This window comes from Lagopus leucura, unplaced genomic scaffold, assembly GCF_019238085.1.
Source record: "Lagopus leucura isolate 7727_CA_CO unplaced genomic scaffold, USGS_WTPT01 105-22_obj-0_obj, whole genome shotgun sequence".
NCBI classification, from domain to species: domain Eukaryota; kingdom Metazoa; phylum Chordata; class Aves; order Galliformes; family Phasianidae; genus Lagopus; species Lagopus leucura.
In genome coordinates, this window is record NW_024968421.1 from 6,814 (window position 1) to 25,696 (window position 18,883).

The 18,883-nt window shown below is 61.0% G+C and overlaps 2 protein-coding genes across 2 annotated transcripts; both read left to right on the forward strand.

Moving 5' to 3' along the window:
- The first annotated feature begins 2,328 nt into the window (after nucleotides 1-2,328).
- On the forward strand, nucleotides 2,329-5,556 carry SNCB (synuclein beta). Its single transcript, XM_042894515.1, has 6 exons — nucleotides 2,329-2,365; nucleotides 2,503-2,630; nucleotides 3,332-3,370; nucleotides 3,651-3,769; nucleotides 4,508-4,597; nucleotides 4,790-5,556. Exons 2-6 carry the CDS (start codon nucleotides 2,510-2,512, stop codon nucleotides 4,820-4,822), a joined length of 402 nt encoding a protein of 133 aa, XP_042750449.1. The 5' UTR covers nucleotides 2,329-2,365; nucleotides 2,503-2,509; the 3' UTR covers nucleotides 4,823-5,556.
- A 10,281-nt stretch (nucleotides 5,557-15,837) lies between these two features.
- GPRIN1 (G protein regulated inducer of neurite outgrowth 1) lies at nucleotides 15,838-18,140 on the forward strand. Its single transcript, XM_042894512.1, has 2 exons — nucleotides 15,838-15,961; nucleotides 16,581-18,140. Exons 1-2 carry the CDS (start codon nucleotides 15,838-15,840, stop codon nucleotides 17,774-17,776), a joined length of 1,320 nt encoding a protein of 439 aa, XP_042750446.1. The 3' UTR covers nucleotides 17,777-18,140.
- The last annotated feature ends 743 nt before the right edge of the window (nucleotides 18,141-18,883 follow it).

Here is an 18,883-nt window from a genome sequence, read left to right on the forward strand (position 1 = left end):
TCCAACCAACACAGCCCTCTTCTCACCCTGTGCTTTTAAGGGCTCTCAGCTGGGTGGGATAAGTGCCCTGCTGCAGCTGGGGAGAGGGTGTGGAGGCTGTAGGGAGGGGGCAGGGCAGGGTAGGGTCAGGAAGTAGGGATGTAGTGGGACAGGATGGGACCAGAATTTGTTGATGGGGTTGGGGGAGTGGGATGGCAGAGGGATAGGCTGGAATGTGGGACAGGGATGGCATGGAGTGGGAACAGGGTGCAGTGGGGCAAGGGATGGGATCAAGAGTAAGGAAACAGGAGGGAGAGGCTGGGTCTGTGCTGAACTGTGCTAAAAGCTGCTGTGTCAAACTGTGTCAAACTGCACCATGCCATGAGGAGGTGAGCTGTGCTGAGCTGTATCATACCAAGCCATGACACACAATGCCAAATCTTGCTAAGCTGTGCCAAACCTTGACAAAATGTGCCAAGCCAGACTGTGCCAAGTTGTGCTGAGCCATGCCAAGCCATGCCAAGCTGTGCCAAGCCAAACCATGCCTAATGGTGCCATGCAGTACTGAGCTGCGTCGAGCCATGCCAAACTGTGCTGAACTGTGCCAAACCATGCCAAAATATGCAGAACTGAGATGTGCTGAACTGTGTCAAGCCAAGCCGTGCCAAAGCATGCTGAGCATGAGGAGCTGTGCTGAAATCTGCCAAGCTGTGCCAGACCATGCCAAGACATGCTGAAATGTGCAGAACTGTGCCATGCCAAACCGTGCTGAGCTAAGCCATGCTGAAGCAAGCCAATTGGGCCAAGGCAAACCATGCCAAATCATGCCGAGCCATGCCAAAATGTGCAGAACTATAAAGTGCCAAACTGTACCAAGCTGTGCTGTGCCGTGCTAAGGTGCACCAAGGTATGACAAACTGCTCTGAGACTTGCCAAGCCCAGTCTAGCCATGCCAAAGCATGCCAGATTGTCCTAAACTGTGCGGAGCTATGCCAAAATGTGCAGAGCTGAGCCATGCAGAACCAATCTGTGGTTCTGCACAATCTGTGCCTAACTGTGCTGAGTCATACCGAGCCGAGCTCTATTTAAATGTATAGTTCCAAGCTGTGCTGAGCAGTGTCAAGCTTAGCCATGCCAAACCACCCCAAGCTGAGCAGTGCTAAACCACACCAAGCCATGTCATACTGTGTGGAGCCATATCCAACAGTGCCGAGCCGTGCTGCAGCATGCCAGGCTGAGCTGAGCCATGTTGATCCAAATCGTGCCCAGCTGTGTCAAGCTGTGCCAAACTGTGCCCACCTGTGCTGCGCCATGCTGAACCATGCTGAGCCAGACTGCACTGAGCCATGCAGTACAAAGCTGTGCCAAGACACGCTGAAAGGTGCTGTGCCAAATCACGCCAAACTGTACCATGACTTCACCTTAGCCACAGTCAGCCATAATGAGCTGTGCTGTGCTGAGCTGTGCCAAGCTGTGCCAAGCTGTGCCAAACTGTGCTGTGCCGTGCTGAGCCAGAATGTGCTGAGCCATGCAGAAATGTGCCCAAATGTGTCAAACTGTGCCAAGCTGAGCCATGATGAACTGTGCCAAAACATGCCAAGCTGTGTCAAGCCAAGCCGTGCTGAAGCATGCTGAGCTTGAGGAGCTGTGCTGAAATCTGCAAAGTGTGCAGTGTGCTTTATGAGCTGTGCCAAAGCATTGCAAAGCAGGCTGAACTGTGCTGAGCCGAGCCGTGCCATGCCAAATGTTTTCAAATTGCACAGAGCCATGCTGTGCCAAACCATGCCAAACCAAGCTGAGCCAAACTGAGCCTTGTCAAGATGTGCCGAGCCAACACGAGCCGTTCCATGCCATGCCGTACTGCGCTGGGCCGGGCTGAGTCACGCTGAGCCGTGTGGAGCTGAGCCAAGCCACGACTTGCCAAAACGTGTTGTTCTGAACTATTTCGAGCAAAGCCATGCCAAGATCGGGCAGAGCCGTGTTTGGCCACCCTTGTACCTCACCACACGGGGGCAGTACATCCCCGTGCACGGTCCGGTTCGGCCCGGTCCGACTCGGTTCGGCACGGCTCAGCACGGCACGGCACGACACGGTTCGGCTCAGTTCGGCACGGCTCGGCACTGCTCGGCTTGGCACGGTTCAGCACGGTTCGGCACGTCACGGTTCAGCCGTGCACGGTGCCCAGCACGGCTCAGCTCGCACGGCGCGGTCCCCCCCGCGCATCACGGCGCATCACGGCGCAGCGCAGCGCAGCACAGCGCAACGCGGCTCCGGCACAGCCGCACTGAGCCCGCCCCGCCGCAGCCCGGCCCGGCTCGGCCCGGCCCGCGCCGCGCCCCGCCCGTCCCCGTGTGCCCGCGTGCCCGTGTGCCCGCCACCGAGCCAGGTCGGGCAGCGCGGCGGGAGCGGGGCGGTGCGGGATCGGGGGCGGCGGTGCGGGGCGGGGCGGGTATCGAGGGCGCGGAGATGCGCGAGGCGGGCGGGCGCCGGGCCGGGGTGAAGCCGTGCGGCCTCTCCCCGCAGAGCCGCCATGGAGGTGTTCATGAAGGGCTTGTCCAAGGCCAAGGAGGGGGTGGTCGCCGCCGCCGAGAAGACCAAGCAGGGGGTGGCTGAGGCCGCCGAGAAGACCAAGGAAGGGGTCCTCTATGTCGGTAAGGGCCGACCCGGCCTGCGTGTCTCCCCCCTCCCGTCCTTGCAACCTCCCGCATTTGCCCTTGCATCCTCCCGCCCATCCCCCTGCTGTCCCCTTCAGTCCCCCTACCCCCGGCTCTCGCTCCCCGCCCCCGGCGGCACCGGCGAGCTCCGTCCGCAGCGCTCTGCCCGCGGGGATGGGGCGGAGGGGTTGCAGAGGAGTGGGACCCTGCGGCTGGAACCCCCGCGGCTCTACAGCGAGGACGCTCCGGGACTCAGAGCGGAGGCGCCGCGGGGCTGCGGCGATGCTCGGGCACCGCTTGCGGGGAGCTTCGGTGGGATGCGCTGAGATGTGCCCGGCTTGGAGCGGAAATGCCGGGGATCCGTTTGTCCCTCCCGGGAGAATTCGTGCCCCGGAGTACACACGGGTGAATGGTGCAGCCGGGCTGCGGCTTCGGGCTGCTGGGAACTGGGTGCCGCTTCATCCCACTGGGCGAGGGGTGGAGCGGTGCCGAGCGGGGCTCGCCGTGCCCGGGGCGCTGCCCCAGGCGGGGGTCCCGCGGTGCCCGGGGGCCCCGTCCCGCAGAAGAGCTGTCCGCATCTCCGGGCCGCTCCGTGCAGCAGCGCGCCCCGTGCATCCGGCAGCCCTCCCGTGGGGGGAATCGGGGGCTGCTCAGCGCGGGGCGCACTGATCCACGTCTCTCTCTGTTTCTACCCCCAGGGAGCAAAACCCAAGGCGTGGTGCAAGGCGTCACCTCAGGTACGGTCCTTCCTGCCCCCGCAAGCGCAGCCGTGCTAACCGGGTCGGGGCTAAGCGAGGGGCTGATGTCACCCGGCTAAAGCCACTTACATAACGGGGCCCGCAACACAGGATTTGCGGCGCCGCCCGCACTCCGTGCCCAGCTGCAGAGCCGCGGCCCCGGGCATGGAGGGGGGGCGGGGGGATGGGAGCCCGGTCCTGCGCCTGACTAGCCATCAGCCCCCCCCGGGCCCCTCTCCCTGGCTCGGGGGACACTGACACGCACCCCCGGCTCCCGCAGTGGCCGAGAAGGCGAAGGAACAGGCGTCCCAGCTGGGCGAAGCGGCGTTCTCGGGCGCCGGCAACATCGCGGCGGCCACGGGGCTGGTGAAGAAGGAGGAATTCCCCGCGGACCTGAAGGTGATTCCCCCCCTCCCCGCACGCCGCTGCACCGCCCTCCTCTCGGCAGGGACCCCCCGGTGGCACCAGGCGCGCTGCCGGAGGGTCCCCATCTGAGCGTCCCCGGGGCCGGGGGGCGGACGGAGGGTCCCCCGCGTGGCGGCTGCGTGCGCGGCTGCTGCGGACGTGTGCGTGCGTGGATCCCCGCATGGCGGCGCGGGGCCGGCGGGGCGGCATCGCCGCGTTGCACCGCGAGGTGACCTGACAGCTGCGGGAGCGCTGGGGCGGGAGGGGCGGCGGGCTCCTCTCGCTTCCAGCTTAGCCCAAAATAGCAGCAGCTGAAGAAATGAGGCCACGGCACGCACCGCCGCCGCGCGGGGGGACCGGCCGTCCTCCTCCAGCCGCTCTGCCCGGCCCTGGGGAGGGGTTATCCGCCCCACCCCGCCCGGGATGCGGGATGCTCCGGCACCTCGAGGGGGGCTGAAGGCGCCAGCACGCGTCACCCGCCTGGCGATGAGCATTGCGGGGATGCGCACTTCCACAGTCGCTTTCCTGTCCCTTCCCAGCTTTGTGCGCTGCTGTGAGCACCGGGTGCCCTGCCAGCACCCTCGCTTTGCCCCGTATCATTCCGTCCTGGCTCTATCCCACCCCGTGTGGGCGTGTGCCTGGTCCCTGCCAGGTCCCCCGGGTAACTCCCTCCCCGGAAGGGTGACGTTCGAGGGATGCATGCGTGGAACTGACCACCCGCTTCACCCCCAGGCCGAGGAGGTGGCCCAGGAGGCTGTGGAAGAGCCGCTGGTTGAGCCGCTGCTGGAGCCGGAGGGGGAGAGCTACGAGGAGTCCCCACAGGTGAGGGGAAAGGATGGCACTGCAGGGATGCGGGCTGTGCTCAGCGCCTGGTGGCATCGCTGTGGGGAGAGGAGCCAGGAGCCTGCCAGCTCTCCAGCACCCAGAGCAGGGAGCCTGGAGGTCAGGCAGGTGTGGTTGGAGGAGCTGTCCCAGCTGAGCCTTCTCACTGCTCTTTCTTTTCCCATCTCGCAGGAGGAATACCAGGAATACGAGCCAGAGGCATAATGAAACCCTGTCCTTGCCTCTTCCACCAGCAGCACAACGAACCGCCGGTAGCCCCCTGCTCCTCCCCTGCTGGCCCCGGCCAGCGCCCACGTGCCGGGGAGGAGCAGGGTTGCCCCTGCCCCGTTCGCTCACAAGTTCTTCCTCCAGTTCCGTTCCAAGGGACCATGTCCATGTCTCCGTACCGTGTCTAGCAGTGAGAACCCGCTGTGTCCGAGCCCTGCAGCCTCAGCGTGTGCCCAAGCCGTGGGCACTGCCCGCAGGGGCTGCTGTGTGTGCGTGTGTGCGTGTGTCCGTGGTGCCCGGGCTTACAGCTCTGCCTCCCTCCCAGCGCCGTAAGCCCCGGCTGCGTCCCGGTGCGTCTGTGTGTGTACAAAGCATGTTTACCTGCGCGCGGGCTGCTGTACATTTTGCTTGCATGCGTGTCCCTGAGGTTCTGCTCTGGTCATCGTGGAACTGTTTTTGGTTTTGTTTTCTTTTTCTTTTTTAATATATCTATCTCTATCTATGGGTGGACGGGTCTTTCGCCTTTGTGAGCCCTCGGTATCCGAGCCCGCTCCCCAGCCTGCTGGGTGGAGACGGTGCCTGCACCCTCCCCGAGGTCCTGTAGTGCTGACGCTGTGTTGTGACGTGGCATGGATATCCCCCCACCCTCGTTGCTGGATGTGCAATACGAGTGCAGCTGCCAGTGACACAGCTGCCATCGTGTCCATGAATAAAGCCAACTCTTGTCTGTAGCCCCCTGGTGCTGGTTGTGGGGTCCCTTGGTCTGTTCCCCACTTTAGTGGTTTGTGCAGGTTTGGGGGAGAAAGAGTGCGGGGCTGGGGCGGGCTATGAGAGCAGGTCCTCATGGAGACCAAACTCTCCTGCCTGCTTATTGCTGTTGGGGCAGCAGACAGCACACTCTGGCTGAGCTGGGGATGCAGGCAGTGTCCCTGTGCCACCTGTCTGCATGAGTCTGAAGTTCTGCGGGCAAAAGGAGGGGACCCTCTGGGACCAAGGACCCTGTGGCAGAAGGAAGATGGACACAGTCCTGGCCTCGAGCCCTGGTTCCCTCCCAGCTCTGCCCCTGCTGCTGCCAGCTGACACAGGCTGTGCTAGCAAAGGGGGCTCAGGTGCTGGGCACAGTGTTCTTCCTGCAGGCTCACACCTGCCCAGAGCAGCAGGATGTGCTGCTGAATGTGAGGTGCCTCCTGAAGGCGAGCCCTGATCTTTGTGCTAGAAACACAGAGCAAAGGGGAACCTCTCCTCTGCCATCTCTACCCTCCTATGCTGCCCCGTTCCCCTTGGAGCACAGAGGGCATGGCAGTTATGTGTGTCTCCCAGCTGCAATGTGACCACCATGAGGACCCCAACCAGCCTGCAGCCCCTTGGTGGCAGCACAGAGTAGAGAGGTTGTGCAGAGCCTTCCCCCACTGTTCTCCCTTGCCAAATTTACTGGTGAACTGTAGCTTGCAGCAGTCAGCACGGACACACAACAGGTTTGCTGATGCTTGCAAATCCCTGGCTCTGCTTCCTGTGTCTGCACCAGCTGCAGCAGCACCTGCAGCACCCACTGGGCACAGCTGGACACATCATTAAATGGTGCGAGACAGGGCTCTCCCTAACACTGGCAGGGCTGGCTCCCTAAGCAGAGCTGGGAGTGCAGCTTTCAGAGTGGAAGTGGATGTGGGCAGTGGCTGAAAGCGTGACAGACTCTGCAGGTTGGTGTGGGAGGCTGGTGGCACCCCCTGAGCCAGCTGGGCTGCGTCCCCAGAGCCAGGCTGGGACTACTACAGGACCAGCCTCTGGCACACTCAACTGGCCTGGGAGCACTGCACTGAGTCTGCAAGAGAAACACAGGCCCACATGCCCTGTCCCAGCCGTGGCCCCACTCCAAGCTGACGCACGGCAGTGTGACACTGCAAACATCAGCTGTCCCACAGACTGCCCTTGCTGGATGAGCAGGGCCACTGTGCTAGGAGCACTTATAGCCACACGGGCCTACAACTCAGGCAATGGGACAGAAGGGATTATACCACAGTAGGCTTTGTCAAAGCACTGCTCCAGGCCATGCTGCAATGACTGCAGGAGGCAGTAGCTGGACTCCTGCTCGAGGTGAGGCAGCTATAGCTAATGTGGTTCAGGTTCTTCAGCCACTGGAAGAGGGATACAGTCACCCCACCTGCATTCACACAGATGTCCTGCCATGGGCAGTACACGCTCTAGATTTGCTGCTTAGAATAACCCTGAGACCCACGACAAATCTGGGTGTCTCCTCAACAGCCTTGGGCCATGCCTGCCCTCAGGGACAGTCCTGAGGTTGCTGGGAAAGCTAAATCCTAGAACTGCAGTGTCCCTGACAGAACACCAGCTGCTGTGGTGTTCCATGCAATGTGATGTGGTTTGCTGTGGCCTATAAGCAACTGCAGGACATACTGATGACGGCTGCAAGCCCTGTAGTCTTGCCTAAAACTGGGAGGGTACAGAAGGGAAAGCAGCAAGCTGAGCTCCTAGGATTCACTCAGGAGCTGGAGTAAGTTAGGAAACAACTGAGACAGCACCATAATGTTGCTTGCTGTCAGAGCCTGGCAGAGCCAGGCTGGATTCACATCAGTGCAGCTGACAACACCATGTGGCCTTAAGAGCCACGAGCCTGCCATCTCCCTGTGTGTTTGGGGATGGACATACTGGATGACAAGCATATCTCTTCACGAGAATATGTCATGTGCTTCTGGTGTAGTGGGGCTGTTGGTGGCTTCGACAATGATCGGAGAGCTCAAGCAGAGCAGACAGGAAAAGAAGAAATGAAAGAAGAAACCAGGCTCATTCCCTGCTGCCATTATCCTCCCATCAGGTCACTCCTAGGGGCAAGGGTCTGAGTGCTTGCCTCCTCACCAGAGCTGCTGGGGGCAGCAGATGCTCAGACCTCATATTTTGCACAGAATGATTAATGGCTCAGGCTGCAAAAGACCTTGGCTGTGTCAGAGTCCCAGGTTCCAGCATGCCCTGTCCCTTAAGTTCCCTAGAGCTTTCAGCAAAGGGTAGAATCTTGTTTCTGTAGCAGTTCCCTGCTTTGTTCACTCTTATCTGCAGTCCCCAGTTTCCGGTGTCAGACAACACAGTGACTCCCAGTACATTCAAGGATGTCGTGCTCACTTCCCTAAGGAGAGGATCTGGTAAAAGAAAGACTGAAGATGCCAGAAGAGCCAGCCAAGGTCAGTGGTCCTCGCTCCCTGTCAGTAAAGGGAAAGGCTTGGGCTCTCCTCTTCCCCTCAGTTACGTGACCTGCCACCTCTTCCTCACTTTCTGTTCCTCCGGCACAGTGAGTGAGTTGTCAGTGAAGTGATGAGATGCCCAGATGGGTTGTGGAGTGCCCAGAGTGAAGTTATAGCTGGGCTGCTCTCACTTGCACACAGTGGTGCAGGTCCCCACATGGCACTGGGCCTGCTCTGAGCACCTGGTATGGTGCACAGCAGTCTGTGCCTTTGCTTGTACCAATCATCGCCCTGTGCTGAGAAAACAGGCTGGGATCAACTCACCTTCTCATAGTCTTCTAGCTCCTTGGGGTTGATCCCACTGGGGTTGTAAATGGCTTAATCTATCTGTCTCCCCAGCACAGATACAGTAGACTCCAAAGTGGTGCAGGTACAATATGTGCACCCCCACATTGCCAAAGCCCTGCAGCAACAGGGAGCAGGCATGGCTCTGGGGAGAGGGAAGTCATGGGGACAAACTGAAAACTGAACCCTCCGGCGACAAACCGCTTCCTAAGAACTTAAACTGTGATATAGAAGTAGGAACTCTGATCTAGCAGCCCCCTGTGAATGTTTTGGCTCAGTGCAGGCTAGGAGCTGTCAGGACAGAGGCTGCCTTGGCGAGTTACAGGATCATGAAAAGCAGACCCTGTGGACAGGGGCTTCCAGCTCAGCCTGTTTTCATCACCTCCAGTGCTCCTGGATGTGATGTTCCAAGCACAGCACACTGTTCAGCTTCTGAGAGCTGATCTCAATAGGAAACAGATGCAGCGAAAAACAGCCCATTGTGCAGCACCTAGGCACAATCTGAGCAACCCTCCAGCACCTCACAATGACGGGTGCTGCGGCGCCAGCATGAACAAGGGCCATAGTGGTAGCATGGTTCTTGTTATGGGAACAGATGATTTTGTACTGTCTGCCCCAAAGTGCTCTCCAGCTTGCTGCAGCTTCAAAAGCAGTGCTGTTTCCTAAGACACAAAAACCTCCAAACAAGCAAAATGTTACACACAAGTAGCCAAGGACTCCATCTTTCTCATCCTCTGCCACATCAGCCATCAGGGGGATGCAGGGGAAGGGCAGAAATGACAAAGGCAAGATGGTGAGCAGCAGCCTCAGTCCAAAGCCTCCTTCTGCACAGCAGGGAGCTGTGATGAGGAGTGAGTGCTCTGAGAAAATCACCCCCCGCCAGCTCCTGGTGCTGGACTCAGATGAGACTTTAGTTTCATGGCTTTCAGTTTTTTTCCACCTCCAAAGAGCAGTGAGCTCAGCAGGATATGCAGTTGGCTAAGCTGCAGGCATCACGGGTGGTGAACAGCAAGCGTTTGGGCAGCAGTGGCTGGCAGAGAGCAGCAGCTGCTAGAGTTGCAGCAGGGGGAAGCAATTCCCTGCAGCTGTCAGCAAGCCTTGGCTGCAGGGGAGGGAAGGGCCTGAAAGCAGAGGGGAAGCCCCTCTGAGCTCCCAGCCAGCTGCCTCCAGGTAGTGCTTGTCTGGGCACCCCAATAGAGGGGGGCTGCACCCACAGTCAGGATCTCTGCAGTGGGTGATGTGGTGTGGAGGTGCCAGCTCTCTCTGCCAGTCCAGCAGAGCTCAGCATCCTACCACTTGCTCTCTGCTAATGCACACACCAGTGTCAGTCACAGCTTCCATTTTATGTGTGTTTTACACCGGATAGCTGCAAAGAACATTGGAAATGTCTGCACAGTGTGAACAGTGCTGCACCCCTGAACTTCTGTATGCACCATATCTGAAACGTTGCTCACAGGAGTGCCAGCTGCTACCACAAGTTCCTCTGCTGAAAACCTTACAGAGGCTTTATTTGTAGGAACATCTGTTGTGCAAACAGGGGATGGGCCAGCGCTGGGGACGTGGTGCTGAGATCCCTGCGTGTGCACAGCAGGTACGGGACATCTCCTTGTGGGACACTAACAGCAGAGAGTGTGCTTCTGAAAGGAGAGAGGACAACTGTGAAGTGCCACCACCAGCGTGGGTCAGCACCCCATGGTATGGATCCTCTCGCAGGAGGATAGGTGAAGGCCTGGCCTCCCAGGGTAACAAGAGATTTGGGATGGTGTTTAGGCAGCGCTCCAACTCTCAGCTGCTCTCAGCTCTCATCTGCAGGAGCTGAGGCTGCAAGTTCTCCCATGAAACAGTGTTAGAAAGAAGTGTTTTCTTTCAGAGCTGGGTTGCATGCTTACTCGCAGCACAAAGGTTTTGCCAGGCAAGCAAGGGCTCAGGCTGTTCAGTCCACATAGAGCATGATGGTGATGTTGTTCTTGATGCCATGCAGCATCCGACACCCAGTGTGGAATGTCAGCCATGGACCCCTCCCTGGCTGATGGACTTCCCACTAACACAGGCTTGTGAGGCTGGTTAGGGAAGAGCAAAAGTTAAGGTGTCCCCTGCTCCAAATCCTCTAGATAAGCACCCTTAGCTAACAAGTGCATTTCTCAAGTCTCAGCTTCCCTCTCCTAGCCCTAAGCCTGAGTTAAACTAGCGCAACTCACTGGCAAGGGTCCCTGTGCACAAACCCTCCTAGCATCCACAGCATCCTGAGCTCCAAACCAGCAGTGTTGGAGCTTACCCAGTACCCCAGCATATGGGTGTAGGTGTCAGCTGTCCAGGACCTCTTCCATTCCCAGGTACTGACATCAGGGACCAGCACATAAGTCCCAGGCCCTGCGGAGGTGGAAAAATCTATCAGTTCCTGCCTTTGAAGTTCAAATACTTTGCTCCAACCCATGGCACGTGTACAGCCAGACAGTTTCCACAGGCTGGCCATGTTCTTGGGCACACTAAAGAGTGTGCATCCAAAACCTGGTGCACCTGCCCGTACATCAGGATGCTCCCAGCTTCTATCAGACAGCAGCATCTTTGTTTTTTGCAGGGTCTTTGCCACGTCCTTTCTCAACTTTCAAGTAAACAAGAGCATGTAAAGATTTATTGCCTCGTGTCTGGCACCTGCTGAGCTTTCTATCACATGTGATAGAGAAACATTCCTTCCTCCTATCATATGTGGTTGAGAAACATTCCTTCCTCCTTGCAACTGTGATTGCCAGCAGGAATCAAGGACAGGAGCCAGGCCAGGCTCTGACCAGCAGCACCTACAGCACAGCCTGAGCCAGCTCTTGTTGTGCTTGGTGCTGCAGGAGGCCCTGCCTGCTGCAGATTCACAGCTGAGGTAGAGAAAGCAGCGAAGTGACAGCAGAGCAGCAGATCAGTGACCAGTGCTGATAGGCAGTGCCTGAGCAGTGGTCCCTGTGTCCCCAGGCAGCTGCTTCCCTGCCTGCAAACCACGCACTTCTTACACAATGGGGACACAACCACTCTCACCTGTAAGTCCCTTTTTGTCCATCTCTACAGTAAAATGTCTCATTGTTTCCTCCAGCTCACATTCCTTTTAGTGCAATAACACTAAAACACAGTTGTAACTACAGGCCCCAAGGTACAGAACCCTTCTCTGCCTGCTGCCTGCAGGGAGTTAATTCACAGCAGTTGAGAGCCCTTGCTGTACCAACAAAGGGATGTGTGATCTCCCGGTCCCTCTGCCCCCTCCCCTCCCAGCCGCTCTCCGATTTGCACCTTCCCCCAGCACAGCAGGCGGCACAGGAGCGTCTCTTCCCGCATGTGTTTGCCCACATGCACCGAACCGTAAATCAGAGTTCACCACCCCTCTCCCCCACCCCGAGCTGCTTTTCACAGCGGCTGGGTGAGTGCTACTCACCACAAACGTCTTCTCCCTGCCTGTCAGAGTGCATCACAGTGACACGCAGAGAGGACGGGCTGTGCAAATGGAGCATGAGTTATGGGCCATCAGGGGGGGAAGAGGGGGTGAACTCATGGAGCATTTCCTGGGATCGGGCCTCACATCCACGGCACCCCCAAAAGGAACATCTGGAGGAGACCTGATGAGGCGGATCTGCACTGATCCCCTGCCACACGCAGCTCCCTCCTAACGCTGTGTGACTGCACGGAGCGGATCCGAAGCCGGGGCAGGATGCGGCCCCGAGCCCGGCACAGCCACCAGCAGGCAGAGCCGAATCCATGACAACCAGAGCCTGCAAGTGAGAAGCTCAATGCCTGCCGCTCCCTGGTGAACGCGAGCGTCCCGCAGCTCGGTGCTGCGTTCTGCAGCAAGCCTTGCCCTCGCACATCTGTGCCCAAAGGAACGTCCTGCACTCCTAGAGCTCTTCTGATTTTCAAAGCTCCTAACAAGCTTTTCTGACTCCCTGTACCACAACCCCATCCCGTGCCCAAATCACCACGAGCTTTGCATTCCTCTTGTACTTCTCTGCTACGGCACATTTGTATGTCATTAATGCAGCCAGGACTTTTACTTCACCGACACCGATTGAACTGCTGAAACGAACCCCTGGGAAAAGAGAGAGAAGAAAGGCAGAGTGACTGCCACAAACGGCACAGAGGAGATGGAGGAGAGGCTTTGAATCTTCTGAAGCGGCAGCATCTCGTCACAATAGGCGATCAGAAATCATTCGGCTGGGTTTGTTCCTCCAGACAGCGATTTCCTAACAAGCAGCCATCCTGCGGGCACAGGGCCGCTGTGGGGAGCTCTGATAGCACAGCCCAGCGCCCGCCGAGGGATGGGGCTGAGCCCCCTGGGGCTCTGAGCAGCCATACTGCTGCAGGACAGGGTTAGGGTGCGATACGCCCACGGGGAGCGCGGGGTGCTTGGGTCAGAGGGATGTAGGGAAAGCCACATGCTGACAGCTGCAGGGGGCTGAGGGGGAGAGCAGCAAAACCACCACTGGTTTTGCCCTATTCCCTCCATTGCCTCAACATGGCAGCCATGCCTGCCGAGGACTGTGCCGGAGCTAGCAGCTCTCTGATTGGCTGAGCCGTGGCAGGGTGGCCACCTGAGGGCGCTGCGTGAAGCAGCTGCCAGGCTTTCCTGATTGGATGCAGCTGGGAAAAGGGGGCGGGGTCTACGATGGGAGGAGGGGTGTGGAGTGGTGGGGGCGTGGTGGGTGGAGCCAATCAGGGTGGGGCACCTTGGGGGCGAGGTCGGGAGCGGGGGCTGCAGGGCCAGATGTGTGGGGCAGCACGTGGGCAGGGAGCCATGCAGGGACGCAGCACCAGACCTCCTGCTGGCCCCGTGCAGGCACCTGCGGCTCTCTGGCCGTGCTCCGGGTCTGCCTGCGAGCCCCAGGGCCCGGCACCGAGAGCACGTCCATCAGTTCAGGCGCAGGCCAGGCGGTGTGGGCACGCTGTTGCGTTCACGTGTCTCTGCCCGTGTGCGTGGGAGGCAGGGCTGCGTCGCACAGGGAGGGGGCTGCCAAGCTACCTGCACCCGCAGCCCCCTCCCCGCGGGGAGGATGCGCTTTTCAGGCAGCTGCCTGGCTTCCTTGCGAGCCGGGAGCGCGGGAGTGTGTTGCCAAGGCAATGGGGACCATCTTACTCATCCTCCTCGCTATTGTTATCCTGCCAGCCCGGAGGTGCCCGGGTGGGGAGAGAAGGAGGAGGAGGCAGCTAGCCAGGGAGGAAGGCTGGCTGCAGGGAGGGGAGGAGATGTGTGTCCCCTCGTATCGCCATCTCATGGGGGTAGGAGATACTGATGGGTGAGGGGAGAGCAGAGTGCAGAGAAAGGGCAGGTAGGGTGTGAGCCAGCAGCCCTACGGCAAAGTCCTGGGCAGGGGAATAGAGGGATAGGGAAAGACACAGTCCTCTCCACTGCCAGGACCTGAGTCTACCCATGGTGTCTCTTGTCACTCTGTGCCCCTCTTGACCCCCTAATCCCGTGTGGCAGCGTGGGGTGTAAACTCACAGCTACGTGGGATGTAAAACCACAGCTGAACCAGGCAGGGTGCACCTCACCTCGGCCCCGCTGCAAGGGGGGGAATGGGACAGTGAGCACAGAGCTGGGATCAGCAAAGGGCACGGGGCAGAGCCCGGTGGTATGACAGCTCCTGGCCATGCAAACGTCTGGCAGCTGTGAGTGCTGCTTTTGCATCGCATGTGATGAGTGGTTGCGGTGCAACAGCCAGCACGAGGTGCTGCGTGCTCGGGGGTCCGGGAGCGGGGTCTGTGCTCTGCAGCACCGCTCGCCCACGTGTGTCACTGCTCACGCGTGTGCCACCCTGGCTTGGCGGGGTGCCTGGCGGTGGTGTAGGGGTGCCCCGGGGTTGCAAGGCTGCGCTCTTTATTTTGATATTCTTCCTCCCTATTTTTAGCATTCGGGGTTTTGTTCTAGCCTCGCTGTTTACTGGAAGGAGCATTTCTACCGCCAACCTCCCCTGTCTCCAGGCAACCAGGTGTGCCAGCTCCCACCGCGCTGGTGCCGACACCGCACCACCCTATAGATCTATAGGGTTGGGTTGGGGGGGGGGGTTAATGTTAACTTCAAGGCAGAGGAACCCTATCTCAGGGTTAACATTAACCCTCCTAGCCCCTGACTCACAGCCCCATCTGCTGCAGGGACCTGTTGCACCACCCTCTCTCCAAAGCGGTCCCAGTGGCACCCATGGGTGCTGGGCTGGATAGGAGGTGGTCAGACTGACACATGGCTGCGGGGTGCACCGTGATGGATGTTCCTCCCTCAGTCTCCATTGCCGTGGAGGGACCACCGAGCTGGACTCATGCTGACTGGGTCTTCACATGAGGTGATGCTGCCCTCCGCCACCCCACTGCACGGCGATATGTGGGGGGCTCACCGCGTGAGCCCATGCGTGGGGCAGTGCCATCTGCCAGCACGACATCCCAGCGGCAGAAAGGTGCTGGCCCTGCAGGATTGTTGGGGGGCAGGCGGGGCCTCGGGGGGGGGCTGTGAGCCCCGAGGCGATGCTCGCGGGCCGCCTTCCCCCCCGCAGCGCGAGCGGGAGTGCGTGGGAAGGAGTTAGACAAAGCCTGAGCCCGGGAGCAGAGGCAGCGCTGCCGGGAGGGAGACGGGGACGTTCTCCCCTCCCATCCTCCCCCCGAGCGAGGGCTGAGCAGAAGCCCTCCTCGTTCTCGTCCGCGGCGGCAGAAGGGACCCGCACGTCCCCGACCCTCGGGCTGGCAGCCACGGGGTGCAGCGGGCAGCGGGACAGCGCCGGTGGCCCCGCGGTGATGCCCGGCGGGGAAGCGGACATCTCCGTCACCAGGTAGGAGGGGGACGGTCTCCGTGTCGCTGTCACCCCCACTCAAGGGACGGCACCACTGGGCTCGTGCCAAGGGCCGAGGGGCCGCCGGCCACGTGTCCCCCCTAGATGCAGCATGTCCTGGGGGCGCTGGGTGGCTGCGCGGGACAAGAGCCATTCCCGCACCCGGGGGCTGTGTCGGGGTTCTAGCGGGGAGAGGATCTCACGATCGGGAGATGGGGATGGGAGTGAGGTCCCAGAGCGGTGGGGGCGATGATGCCAGATTGCCCTCCCCCCCCCCCCCCCCCCAGACAACCGGGCCCCCAACACCGGAGCGGGCGGTGCCGGGGCGGGGCGCGGACCGGGGGTACCGCTGCGGGGGGAGCGGCCTGGGGCACGGTACCGCCCCCGCCGCCGCCGCCGCCGCCCCACGCATGCTCCGCCACCGCCACCGCGCCGGAGCGGAGCGGAGCGGGACAGGACCGCGCCGGAGCCGCCGCTGCCGCCGCCGCAGCCGCAGGTAACCGCGGCCCCGGGGCGCGCACGTGGCGGGGCTCTCCCGCTCCTTCGCGGAGCCCCCGGGGCGGCGGTATCACCGGGACGGGAGCGGCCGCCGCCTCCCATCCTTCGGGGCTGCGGCGAGGGCGGCTTTGTTCGCGGCTCGGCCGGGGCGTGCCCACGCGTGTCCACGGATGCGTGTGTGCCCGGAGCCATGTGCCGGCGGCTGCGTGCCCGTGCCTGCAGGCGGGAGTGCGTGTGTGTGTGTGTGCGTGTGCCTGCGGGTGGGTACCGCATGTTCGTGTCTCTCCGCGTGCCCCGGGCGGGATGCTCTCAGGGTGGGTTCGGCCCCGCCGGGAGGTGTTACGGGTGGGACTGGGGAGCTCCGTAGGGAGAAAGGCTCGGAGGGCTGGGAATCATTTGGAGCCGCTTGTGTGACACCGGCTTCTGCCCCTCGTGCCACGTGGCCTCGTGCGGGTGTGGGTGCGGGTATCTGTGCAGGGCAAGTGTGCACGGTGCCCAGCTGGCACACCCTACCCCGCCTGGCAGAGCCCCCAGTGTCCTGTGCAGCCCCTGGCCCTTCTGCTTGCTGCTGCTTGCAGGCCAGTGGGTGCCCTGGACTGGGTACCTGTGTGCACGGCTCTGATGGGAGCTGTTCTGGGTATCTGTGAGGTTCTTACTGGGCACTACAGGTTGCCCTCCAACTGTTCTCTCTTCAGGGTCTCACAGCCCCGTGGCCCCAGCAGCCAGAGCAGCCCCTGAATCCCACACGTGGCTCAGTCACACCAGGGAACGGCTGTTTTTGTGGTAGGTGGCTGACACTGTCCTTCCCTTCCCGGGTTTGGCACTGTGCTGGCGCATTCTGGGCACAGCCAGACCTGTTGTCAGGTGTGGTGTGGCAAGAAGCAGTTGATGACTGACAATGTTCAGCTCACTGCCATATTGCCTGTCTTGCAGGACTAGCATGGGAGAAGCCTTCCCCAGGCATGGGCAGCACTAGGGAGCCCGAGGCCCTGCAGCTGCTGAACCGAGAGGCTGAGGACACCTGTGAGCCTGGTACCAGCTCCTTGGGCTGCCCACCAGTGGGTGAGCACTTGCCCAGCTCTGGCTGCAACGCGGATGGCCGTGCCATGAGGACCTGCTGCGTGGCCGAGCCCCAAGTCCTGGGCACTGTGGAGAAGGTGCCGGTGCCAACAGGACTGGGGAGCTGCGGGGCAGCCGGTGGCACTGCCCCTGCCTGCAGTCCTATGGAGCCAGGGGGCACCCAGAAGGAGAAGGCCACCCCTGCGCCCTCCCTGCCTGAGCCCTGCCTCAAGGCACCCAGCAAGGACATGGGCAGCGTGCCGGCTCCAGCCAAGCATGTGGCATTCCTGGAGCCATCGGTGGGAGCTGAGCTGCCCTCCCCGATGCCAAGCCAGGAGCAGCCCCAGGGTGGCACAGGGGACACTGAAACCCCCGAGCAGCTCCAGAGAGTTGGGGAGCAGGGCAGAGCTGATAGGAGTACTGAGAGCACCCAGCAGCCCCGGACTGCCAAGCTGCTCTGCGGGTCCTACTCATTCGAGGTGACACCCCCGCAGGACGCCGGCATGCAGGACACAGGGACACAAGTGGACAGCCGTGCATCCCTGGTGTCGGTGGCACTGAGCCCTATGAGCCCCCCGGGTGGAGCTGCTGCCTTCACCTTCCCCAAGAGAGAGCTGGGCTCTGCCCCATGCCTGCAGCCTTCCAAGAAGGACGCGGAGATGCAGGTATCCATGCCTGTGGAGACGCGCTCAGTGGCCACCGGGCCCATGACGCCAGTGGCCAAGTCCCCACAGGCCTCGTACCCCGAGGTGCACGTGAAAGGGGTGGCGGAGGAGGCTCCAGAGCCCATCCGGGAGGTGAGCTGGGACGAGAAGGGGATGACGTGGGAGGTGTATGGGGCCTCCATGGAGGTGGAGGTGCTGGGCATGGCCATCCAGAAGCACCTGGAGAAGCAGATCGAGGAGCATGGGCGGCAGGCGGTGGCCACCCCACAGAGCACCCGTGCCAGCTCCGTCAAAGGGGCTCCCCGCAAAGGCGAGCCCAAGAGGCAGCCCAGCGTCTTTCGGGCTCTGCTGCAAAACGTCCGGCGGCCACGGTGCTGCTCTCGTGCCGGCCCTGCCATGGAGTGAGCTACTGCCCAGCCGTGGGACGGAGGGGACATGGGGAAGCGTTCCTGCCCTGCGTCCTGAGACGCCCGCTGCCGGCGTGCAGCGCTCCAGGCAGGTGGTGATGGAGTGCTGCAGGTGGGGATGGGGCATCTCATCTGCTGGGGTCCCCCCCAGCCCTGGGACACGAGTTGGATGCCATCTCCCTGTGCATGGGGTGGGGGCCTGACCGTGGCTTAGAGTTGGGCTCGTGGCAGCAGCAGTGACAACAGCCCCTGGCTGCCCACCACGCTCCTGTTCTTGCTACATCGGCATCATGTCCCACTGCTGTGCCCAGCAGAAGGGTTGTGGGGCTGGAGCATGTCTGCTCGGGGCCATCAGCTGCTTGTCCCCATCACTGCAGCTGGAGGCATTTGGGGAGGTTGTCCCCATGGTCCCCAGCCCTCTCTGACTGCATTCGAAGCACGGAAAATGTCCTTGTCCTGGTGGTGGGGAAGGAGCCGCACCACCTCCCAGCCACGCTGCTGTGAGCAGCATCCAGAGCCCCCAGGCTGTCCCTTTGTGGGTCCCCCAGCCTTGCTTGCTGCTCCCCCTGGGGCTGCGCCAGCTGCAAAGTGCTGCCACTTTTTACCGCTGGGATTTTGCAGGGGTGGGAGGGAGGGGGGGGGGCTTTTCTTGAACCGTGTTTGCATTTTTGGAGCTTTTTAAGAGACACTTTCAGCCATCAGCCACCTCCCCCCCAGCAGCCTGCGGGGCTGCAGCTCTTTCAAAACACTGTCCCTATATCCCTGCCTTGCTGGGCAGCACCAAGAGCAAAGTCGATGTGCTGGGGGGTGAGCACCCCTCTGCCAGCAGTACCTCGGTGTCAGTGCCAAGCTATCAGACCCCACATCTCGCCTCCTGCTCCCCCCCACCAGTCTGACTCAGTGCACAGGAGTGGCCCCCCAGAGCCCCAGGAACACCTGAGCTGCAGGAGGCTGCAAAAATTGGGGTGCTGGGGATCCCCTGGCCTGCCAGTCCACTCCAGTGCTCTGGCTTCATCCCCGACTTTCTTGTTTTCCTCTTTGTTTTTTTGGGAGTGGGGGGAGGAAGGGGGTGGGAGAACTACATTTGTCAGTTTGGGTGTTGGGT